Below are 10,296 nucleotides of genomic sequence, written 5' to 3'. Positions count from 1 at the left end.
AAGAGAATGAATGGCCCCAGGTTACACAGCTAGTAACAAATGACTGACTGACTGAATGAATGAATGAATGAATGACATAAAATAAGGTCACCCTCTAGTGAGGGAGGCAGGTAATTGTTTACAACACAGAGAGCTACTTTGCAGTCCGGGAGAGCCGTGGGAGCCCAGAGGGAGGCTCTAACCCAGGAACAAATCGCGGTGGGGGAGTAATTAAAGGAGCCCAGGTGACTTGGAGCTCAGGCCTTGGGCCCCAGTAGAAGCGAGTCTTATTCGAGATCACTTTCAAGGTGCTCGCTCTGGACCCTCTGGCCTCGGACGAGCGTGGCCTCTCTTCCTTTACACAACCCTGGTCCCTTGCCTCCTTGCTCCCTCAGGGCCCAGGACCCTGCCTCTCCCCTCCAAGTCATGCTGCCCAGACTGGGGGGCCTACACCAGCCGTCCTGCTCAGGCTTGCTGACCTGCCTTTGCCTTGGTCCCCACCCCACATTTTCCCTGTCTGCTGACAGCATCATGGGAACAGGGGCTGGGCCACTTGCTCCTCCTCCTTTTGTCTAAGCGACCAAATAAGCCCAATATTCTCAGCTTGGATGGGACAAGGTGTCCTCCCTAAGCCAAACCAGTGCTTCTCTTTGGCAAGGCCCCCTGTGAACCCTCCTCCCCGCCCACCTCCCCCCAGAGCCCCTTCCTTTTGAGAGCCAGCCCCAGACTCTAGCACCTGAGGTTTTCAGTCACCGGAGGTGATTTCCAAAGGAGCAGATCAACAGGGTCCATCTGACAAAATTCAGATGTCGTGAGAACTCCTTGACCTTGGAGCCTGGACCGAGAGCTGAGTCTCTCTGTGAGTGCTACTGCAGCCTCTGGGCAGAGCTGGCGAGGGCCTGCCAGGAGGGGGCTGGGCAAGTGCATTTTCAAAGTCCCCTCCCCAGCGCTCGAACCCTAGGGTTCCTCGCATGTAATCCTGCCCTGAGAACGAGGACACTCCTGCGTGCGTCTGCAACGGATGTCAGTGTGTGTATCTGCAGGTGTGCCTATTGACATGTGTGTGCCTAAGCGTACGCTCCAGAAGTGTGTTTGAGTGTGTAAGTGACTCTCAGCACCTACACGGAGTGGCTGCGTGTGTGTCCGTGTGTGTTAGCACACGGCATTGTTTGTGTGTCGGGAAGTGCAGACATCTGTGCGTCTGGGGGGAGTGCATCTGTGAGGGCAGGTGTGCGCGTGCACATGTCAGGAACTGGGAGTGAGGGTCTCGTGTGGGTCTCCGTGTGCCTCTGCGGCTGTGACAGGTATGTGTGTGCCCTGGGAAGTGACGGGAGCTCCGGCACCTTAACAGTCACACCCTGCCCTGTCCGGGCGGTGGGGGAGGAGGCGGGAGGGCCTGGCTCAGACTCACAGAGAAGATTTCAGAACGTTCGAGAAGGAGGCATCCCGGCCGCCTCGCAGTCACCCCGACAGACAGACCCGCTGGGTGGGGAGGAAACCGGAGCCTTCGAAGAGCCTTCGTTACACAGCTTCTCCACTGCGAACCCAGCACTTCGGAACGGCGCGGGGTGCATGTCCTCCTGCTGGGTGTGGGGAAAGGTTGAGGAGGGGGCCCGGGTCCTGGAAGACTGTCCTGAGGGGCCCAGCCCTACCCTCGGGGAGCCCTAATCAGAGGCGAGGTAAATAGAGGAGCCCAGAGCCGATGCCTCTTCCAGCCCCCGATGGGTGCAGGGGAAGGCAGTGTGGCCTAGTTCGAAAGGACTTCTCTCGGGAAGCCCGTCCCCTGCCCCTCTGGGCTGGCGCTAGGTGAGGGCACGGGCACAGCTGTGTCCACCGTGCTGGGAGTCCCCTCCCATCCCCCGGGAGGTGGGAGAGGCCTGACTGCTCTTCTCACACGAGATGCGCCCTTACTCCCCCAACCCTTCGCAATTAGAGGGTGAGGTTTGCAAACCCAGCACCAGCCTGATGAGAAGCACATTGCCTCCCAGAAGAAGCTGGGAGGACAGGCGAGGGCAGCTCAGCACGCTGCCGCCCTAGGGAGGGCCTCGGAGCTGAGCTGGAGGGAAGAAGGCCAGGCAGCCCTTCAGCCCACCCCCTCCGGCCCTCCCCTCCCCCTGCAGCGTGGTCCCCAAGTCTTTGCCTTACCTCCTGGGGGGTCATTTGGGAGCCAGATGTAGAGTTCCAGCCTCTGCGAGGGAGGGGAGCAGAGGGAGAGAGAGAGAACGGGCTTCGGAATCAAACAGATGTAGACACTGGCATTTGGGCTTCACCACTGGCACACAAACTGTGTGATCTTGGGCAAGTTTCCGAACCTCTCTGAGTCTTTGCACCAACACTCAGGGGTAGCTGAGGACTAAAGTAGATTGTGAATGCCACACCTGTGAAGCAGTGCCCGACACAGTAGCCGGACGGTGCTCTATGCTTGGAGACTCCGCAGGGACGGAGAGGAGAGAGGAGACGTGGGGTGGGGGTGGGGTGGATTTGTAGCTAAGTGCAGCAGGCCCTGTGGGTGGAGGTAAGTGCTGGGTGCTGAGAACGAGGGGCTGGTGGGAATTCCAGCTCTGCCCCTGATGCTCTCTTGGGGACCGAGTACAGGTCCTGGACAGCAGAGTAGCTGCTGCAGGGCTGGGGCCAACTGCACAGGCTCACACGGTCCCAGCTCCACACTTACTGGGTGTGATCACAGACAAGCCAGTCTCTCCTCCAAGCTGTGGTTTTCTTCTCCCTAAAGCAGACAGGATAGTAGAATGACCTACCCCGGGTGGTGATGTGAGAAGCAAATTACTACAAAGGGCTCCCAACTCTGACTGCCTTGGTAAACCTGGAAGGAAATTTCTCTCTCTCTCTCCTTAATCAATTTAAAATTATCTGATATTGACTGATCTAATCACTTTACACACAGTATCATATTTAACTCTTTTTCTAAAAAATTTTATCTATCTATTTATTTTGGGCTGCGTTGGGTGTTCGTTGCTGCACGCAGGCTTTCTCTAGTTGCGGCGAGCGGGGTCTACTCTTTGTTGCGATGCGCGAGCTTCTCATTGCGGTGGCTTCTCTTGTTGCAGAGCACGGGCTCTAGGCACACGGGCTTCACTAGTTGTGGCGCATGGGCTCAGCTGGGTCTTCGCTGCTGCACGCAGGCTTTCTCTAGTTGCGGCGAGCGGGGTCTACTCTTTGTTGCGATGCGCGAGCTTCTCATTGCGGTGGCTTCTCTTGTTGCAGAGCACGGGCTCTAGGCACACGGGCTTCACTAGTTGTGGCGCATGGGCTCAGCAGTTGTGGCGCACGGGCTGTGTGGGATCTTCCCGGACCAGGGCTCAAACCCATGTCCCCTGCATTGGTAAGCAGATTCTTAACCACTGCGTCACCAGGGAAGTCCCATATTTAACTCTTAAAATACCCTTTGAACAACCCGTGTCCATCAAATGGTGAATGGATGGACAACATGGGGTACACCCATAAATGGAAGACTACTCAGCAGTAAAAGGGGGTAAAGGCGTGCTACCTGCTACAACACAGATGCATCTCAAAACACGATACTAAGTGAGAGAAGTCAGACACCAAAGACCACACACTATATGATTCCATTTATAGGAAATGTCCAGAAAAGGCAAATCAGTAGAAATAGAAAATAGATTAGTAGGTGCTTGGAGTTCAGAGTGACTTACACGGGCTTGAGGCATATTTTGGGGGTGATAGAAATGCTCTAACACTGGACTGTTGCACAACCCCATACATTTACTAAAGATCATTGAACTGCACACTTAAAGTGGCTGGGTTTTACAAGGGAATTTTATAACAAGATTTTTTTTTAAACCTATGAGATAAACATTATTAGCCCTTTGCCCTTAAAAAAATTCATAGTAAATTTCTGGAATTCAGTGCCAGGGCTGTTTGCTTCCAAAGCCTTTCATTTGGGAGAGAAAAGAAAAAACAGACAACCTGAGATGGATGATCTCTGACTCCAGTTTCCTTCCCACTCAGGAACCAAGAACTGGCTCAGAGAAGTGAGGAGAGGAACAAGGAAGGGGGATTGGACCTGAGAACAGTTAAGCCCTGGGTGAGGCATTCTGACACTCCCAGTCCTGTCCCGTGGGCCGTGTCTGGGCGCTTCCCCAGGCACCACTGAGTTCTCTCTGCCATTGTTCCCCTGGCCCATACATACACACAGAACATATAATATATATAAGGCCATGTTTTGAGCAACCATTAAGCTCCAGGCTTTGCACTCAGTATTGTACAGATATTATTTCTACGTGACAAGGTGATGCTACAAAATAAGAATTATTATTTCCATTTTGCAGATGAGGTAAGTGAGGCCCAAGGAGCTGTGACTTGAAATGCCGCCAAAAGTTCCAAAACCTCCTTTTTCCCTCCTACACCAAGTGGCCTCGGATCTCTCCATCTATTTCTCGAGGGCTCTAGAAGTCTCTATGCGAACCTCCTTCTGTCTCTGTCTTCCCAGCTCCCTCTTCGATCAGTCTGTCTTTTCTTTGTCTCTCTTTGCTTGCCTCTGTCTCTCAGTCTCTCTGTCTCTCTGTGTGTGTGTGTCTCTGTCCCTGGCTCATTTATTTTTTAATAACCACAATAATGAGAAAAGCTCCTTTCCGACCCTCCTGGCGAGGGAGACAAAAGGAGGGGAGCCTGGGGAAGAGGGGGAGGGATAACCTCCCCTCTTGCTCCTGAGAAATTTAATAAAGGGCCTGAGAAAGTGCTGGGCTCCAGGGCCGGCCAGTACCCTGGGAAAGGGGGCAGCCCCTCCCCCACCACAGACACGGCTCTGCACAGGCCTGGGGTCAGGGGAGGGAATGTCTCCATGCTGGGCCCCCCTTCTCCAGCTCCCAGGCTTTATCTCTCCCCTCCCTGCTGGTGGGAGCAGTTCCCCCAGCTAATCCGCCCCTGAATATGGTCCATAACAGACTCCCTCCCCTTGACCCAGACCTGCCAGCTTTCCCAGGAGAGCTGCTCAGAGGGGAGAATCACTCAGGAATTGCAGCCTCTGGGCTCACGGGAGGTCAGGCGGTGCAGCCTCCTGCCTTCTGCCGTGTCCAGGCCAGCTCCCCACGAGGCCATGCCCAGCCCCCCACCAATGTCTGGCAAGAGGGGGCTGGGCCTGCTGACCCCCATCCTGGCCTGCATGGAACCTGATGCCAAAGTATTCAGCTGGCCCTGAGACCCTCCCCAAAGGCCCCAGCCTCTGGCCAGAGAGCCCAGGATCCCGGGAGGGAGAAGACTCAGCCCTTCCCCCGCTCCCTTGAGGACCAGCGTCAGCCGAGACAAGAGAGAGCGGGTCATAGGCGTCCCTCAGCCAGTGTCCCCAGCCTCACCTCGCCCTCCAAGGCTGACTTGGAGAGGGGCTTAGCAGCTCAGAGGTGGAAGAGTGCCCTCGTCTGACCTCCTGCAACTTTGGGGGGTACCAAGGTGGTGAGAGTGGCTGGTTGATGGGTGAGAAGGGACTTCTCACTTCTGATAGTCAGGGAAAGGAAGGCCAGGTCCTGCTGCACAGCTGACACAGACCCACAGCGAGGGGCGGAGCCGCAGACCCACAGAAAGTGGCGGAGCGGCGGGTTGGTAAGATGTCCCAACTCATCAGATAATGTGGAGTCCAAGTTCAGTGGTGCAGGTGGGCACATCCAGCTCCCCACCCACAAATGTGCTCCAGGGCCCTGTCTGCCCAGGGAGGCTGTGGGCCCTGAGGCTGCAGGGTGTAGTCATCCTGCTGCTCCCAGGTGTCTGCACAGCCCTTCCCAGGCCCGGAAGCCACACTCTGGCAGAGCTGACAGCATCTCTCACCTGGCCAGGAGCCGGAAGGAGCGGCTGGGGAGCTGGGGCCTGGGGCCTGGGGCCTGGGACTGAATCTGGGACTGGATATTCGCCAGGCCTGGTGCCGTGTTGCAGGGCTAGGGGGAAAGTAACAATAGTAGCTTATTCCTCAGAGGGCTTGCAAAGTGCAAAGTGTTGACGCATTATCTCACTAGAGCTTCATAGCAATGTGCTATTTGCACTTTAAAGATGAGTGAATTAGAGGTATGGAGAAGTTGGGGCCCTTGTCTAAGGCTACACAGCCCATTAAGAAGAGAGTCACAGGGCTTCCCTGGTGGCGCAGTGGTTAAGAATCTGCCTGCCGGGGCTTCCCTGGTGGTGCAGTGCTTGAGAATCTGACTGCCGATGCAGGGGACACGGGTTCGTGCCCCGGTCCGGGAAGATCCCACATGCCGCGGAGCGGCTGGGCCCGTGAGCCATGGCCGCTGAGCCTGTGCGTCCGGAGCCTATGCTCCGCAACGGGAGAGGCCACAACAGTGAGAGGCCCGCGTACCACAAAAAATAAAAATAAAAAAAGAATCTGCCTGCCAATGCAGAGGACACGGGTTTGAGCCCTGGTGAGGGAAGATCCCACGCGGCCCGTGCGCCCCAACTACTGAGCTCACGCACCACAACTACTGAAGCCCGTGCGCCTAGAGCCCATGCCCTGCAACAAGACAAGCCACCGCAATGAGAAGCCCGTGCACCACAATGAAGAGTAGCCCCCGCTCGCCGCAACTAGAGAAAGCCCGCGCGCAGCAACGAAGACCCAATGCAGCCAAAAATAAATAAATTTATTTAAAAAAAAAAAAGAAGAAGAGAGTCACAATTCAGGCTTGGCACTGAATGGCACTGGATGGAGCACGGCTGACTCCAGGGCCTGGGCAACACTGCTTACCCAGGGATCACGAGATACCCTTTCTGTCTCAAGAAGCTCACAGACAAGAGAGAAGTAAAGTGGGGCTGGGGTGCTGGGAGGGGTAAGGAGGGGCACTAGGGTGGGAGCCAAGGGACAATGGATTTCAGAGATGGCTTGAGCCGGGACTTAGTCCTATTTCATTAGAAACTGGAAGGCAGAGCAGTGACCTCACAGGCACTGCCGACAGATGCCAGCTGCCGACAGGCTCTGCCCAGACTAACAGAGCTGCCTGGTGCCCGGGGGCAGCCAGAAACAGCCCACACTCCTGCACACCTGGGCCGAAGGGCTGGCCTTGCCTTTCCTGGGCCCTCTTGCCTGGGGCCACAGGCAGAGGAAGGGAAAAAGGGGCCAAGAGATAGAATGAAGAGACAAACACATCCCCAGCACCCAGCCTGACTCTGCTTGTGCCAGGGCCTGCCCGGGGCATTGTGCGGGTGTTAGATGAGGCCACCGGGCAGCTCCCTGCCTGACCTCGAGGAGCTGACGATCTGGCATCCTAGAATCTTCTCAGAGAGCTATGGTCATGGGAAGTAGAGTGTGGTAGGCATAGAAGGGAAGGCCGATGAGCCAATGCCAGAGAGTCTGAGCTGCCAAAGTCCCCTTTTCGGCTATAGGGAAGGCCTGGCTGCTTCCCTTTCTAAATCTTTAGGAGCAGAGGTCAGAAAAGTAAAATATTTCCCAAATATCCTACCCCACTGGCAAAGCACTCTGTGCCTTTTAAGACCTTCCCTGGTTCTCTCAGATTATTTTGGTCCTCCAATCCTTCAAGCCAGGGATTATAAACTCCATTAAAAAAAAAAAAGAATCTGAGGCCCAGAGAGGTAAAGAGCTTTGCCTGAAGATGCACAGCCTGTGAGGAGAAGTGTGCAAAAGCTGCATCTCCCAGATCCTTGTCTGGTGTGTTTGGGGTGGGGGGCTGGTATATGCTGAGCTTGGCAGAACTCTGGGGGAGCTGAGCTGGTTCTGAACCCACCTCTCCCCAGGGGGTGGCTGCAGGTGGATGGGCACAGCTCCCACCTGGAGTTTAGCACCAGCCCCATAGAGGCTGATGGGCAAGCGAGGCTCTTCAGGACACGTGTTTCCACTTTCACTGGAGTTGGGAACTAATAGCAGAAAAACCTGTGAAGCTGCTAATGGGATAATAGAGAAAGTATTTATTTATTTTTCGAAGGAGGCCTGAGAGGATCTGGAGCGGGCTCAGTGTGAGGCCATGGAGGCGGGAGGTCAGCCTGCTGTGAACAGGGATTAAGCAGACACTGCGGAATGAGGGGGTTTCCGGAAAGGAGGCTGGAGACAGGGTCTGGTCGGGTGTCTCAAAGTCACTCCCCCTGGAGGGGGCAAGGCTGGTCTGAGGACTCAAGTCTCTTCTTGGTAGGGGTGTTCGTGCTCCGAGCTTTCCTCCACACCTGCCATCCCCACCCAACGTGTCGGCCCCGGGAGGCCATCAAATCGATCTCCTGCCTCTAGGCAGCGTGTCCTCAGCCCCTCGAGGGGAAACCCCGGGGACCCGTCTCCCTCCGTGGCTGGTACAGGAGGGTGGCGGTTCTTATTACTCCTTCAGCTGGAGCTGGGACCATCTGCAGGAAGCCAGTTCTATTTCATGATCAAGGTACAACAAGCCTGGCCTCCCCCATATCCTGCTGTTGAACTCGTTGTCAACAATTTTCCAGCTGATAGCACTGCCCTTGGACCTCCCAGTCCTAACCCGCTTAGGAGCCCCATTGAACTTGAGGGCAACAAGTCTCTTAGAGGTCATGAGGTCCTGTGACTTTCGGCCGTGGGTTTGGGGGAGGCTGAGCAGGTGGGGTCCCAGACCCTTCCCCCACTCCAACCAGAGCAGCTCTGCTTTTCTTTGTTTTAAACATGGACATTCCAACTCAGATTTTTCACCAAAATACTGAAGTGTCTGTTACTGCAAAAAACAAAAAGCATGTAAATATCCTTGTCCTTGCCCACTCTGTGCAGGGAAATAACTCAGGGCTCAGAGAGAAGAGACTTGTCCAAGGTCACATAAAGCAAGCCACCCGCCTCCTGGCCCTGAGCTCTCTGTCCCTCCATCCTCGGCCGGAGTAACCACCGTGACTTTGGGAAAACCAGAGACAGATGGAAAACAGCTCTTTAGGGCTCGAGGAGGCAGGAAGGAGTGTGTGGGCCGGTGTTCCCCAGGCGCTTGTGAGTACTTTGCTTCACCCTCCAGGCCGCAGGAGGCCTGCGCGGCAGAGGAGACAGTGAACACCGGGGTGAGGGCAGAGAGGACGCAGTGGCCCGTCTGTAGTCTAGCTGGGGGGCTTTGGGGTTGACCCAGACTGAGGATGGGGCCCTTCCTTCTTGTAGTCGTCCCTGCCAGAGGCGCCTGCTGGGTGGCAAGTTGTCCTGGTCCAGGCCAGGCTGAGTTTCTCCTTTCAACCTCGGCCCAGCCTGGGAAGGCTGAGTTTCTGGAGACTCCCACTCGGACTCTGCCTGGTAGGCATTCCAGGATTCCTGATGCCCCACACCGGGCACCCAGCTGGTGAGAGCTCACCCCTCTTGGTTGCCAGTGCCTCTCCACCAGGAAAGCTCTTAAGATTCTGGTCAGATGCAGGCCTGAGTCGCCAAGCCCCACTCACCACAACTACATTCTGTTTCCTCGGGGACATGTGCTTGGCGTTTGTCAGTCCCATTTCCAACCCACCCCCACCCCCAGTCACTTTCCTGCTCTGGTCCCTCGTGCAGTCTTTTCCTTGGGGGAGCAGGGAGAGGCATTCAGGGAGGATGCCCGTCTGCCTCTGTGCTGCCAGGCTCTGGGACAGCAGGCTTAAGTTATTCCTGGAGATATAGGCAGACATTGGGAAGGAAGAACATCCTGACCAACAGGGGCTTAGCAGCTGGAATGGGAGCCAGAGGAAGACAGTGAAATCATTGGCCCTGGAGACATTCCACAGGGGCTAGGCATGGCGGGAGGTCCGAGGGGCTGTCCAAGGTGGAGGTAGGTTACCTCTGAGAGGCCCCAGTCCTACACCTGACCACAGGCCCAAAGTCCATGCCTCACCCCTTTGTTTGACAAATATCTGTCGAGTATCTATTCCATGCCAGGCATCCACTAGGTTCTGCAGAAGAGCAGAAAACAAGAGACATGGTGCCTGCTCATCCTAGGTCATGGACAAAGTACCGGCAACTTCAAGATACGCATTGTTAGTGATAGACAAAGAATCAGGAGCTAAGGACAGGCCACCTGACCTTAGCTAAGGATTCTCAGCTAAGACTAGAGAAAGAGGGAAGGCATAAACAGAGGAAGATCCTAGAAAGATGTCACCCAGGACCTGAGCCCCACGGAGATACCCCAGAAGCTCAGCTGCGGTGGTCAAGGTGGTCAAGGAACCTCTTTCCTTTCACTGGTGATTTTTTTTTTTTTTTTTCGGTAGGCGGGCCTCTCACTGTTGTGGCCTCTCCCGTTGCGGAGCACAGGCTCCGGACGCGCAGGCTCAGCGGCCATGGCTCACGGGCCCAGCCGCTCCGCGGCATGTGGGATCTTCCCGGACCGGGGCACGAACCTGTGTCCCCTGCATGGGCAGCCGGACTCTCAACCACTGCACCACCAGGGAAGCCCTCACTGGTGA

At 55.7% G+C, this 10,296-nt stretch overlaps 1 protein-coding gene across 1 annotated transcript in view; it reads right to left on the bottom strand.

Moving 5' to 3' along the window:
- Positions 1-1,400: 1,400 nt before the first annotated feature.
- Positions 1,401-10,296, bottom strand: part of LOC114485971 (ephrin type-A receptor 10-like) — a 28,002-nt gene continuing 19,106 nt past the window's right edge. Inside the window, exons 6-9 of the mRNA XM_028488039.1 lie at positions 6,873-7,015; positions 5,773-5,879; positions 2,125-2,167; positions 1,401-1,562 (exon numbers count right to left, since the gene is read on the bottom strand). Coding sequence (XP_028343840.1) covers positions 1,401-1,562; positions 2,125-2,167; positions 5,773-5,879; positions 6,873-7,015 — 455 coding nt within the window. The remainder of the gene's footprint in view (positions 1,563-2,124; positions 2,168-5,772; positions 5,880-6,872; positions 7,016-10,296) is intronic.

This window comes from Physeter macrocephalus, chromosome 3, assembly GCF_002837175.3.
Source record: "Physeter macrocephalus isolate SW-GA chromosome 3, ASM283717v5, whole genome shotgun sequence".
In the NCBI taxonomy this organism is placed as follows: domain Eukaryota; kingdom Metazoa; phylum Chordata; class Mammalia; order Artiodactyla; family Physeteridae; genus Physeter; species Physeter macrocephalus.
The sequence above is the reverse complement of the archived record's forward strand: the minus strand, read 5'-3'. Positions and strand labels throughout refer to the sequence as shown.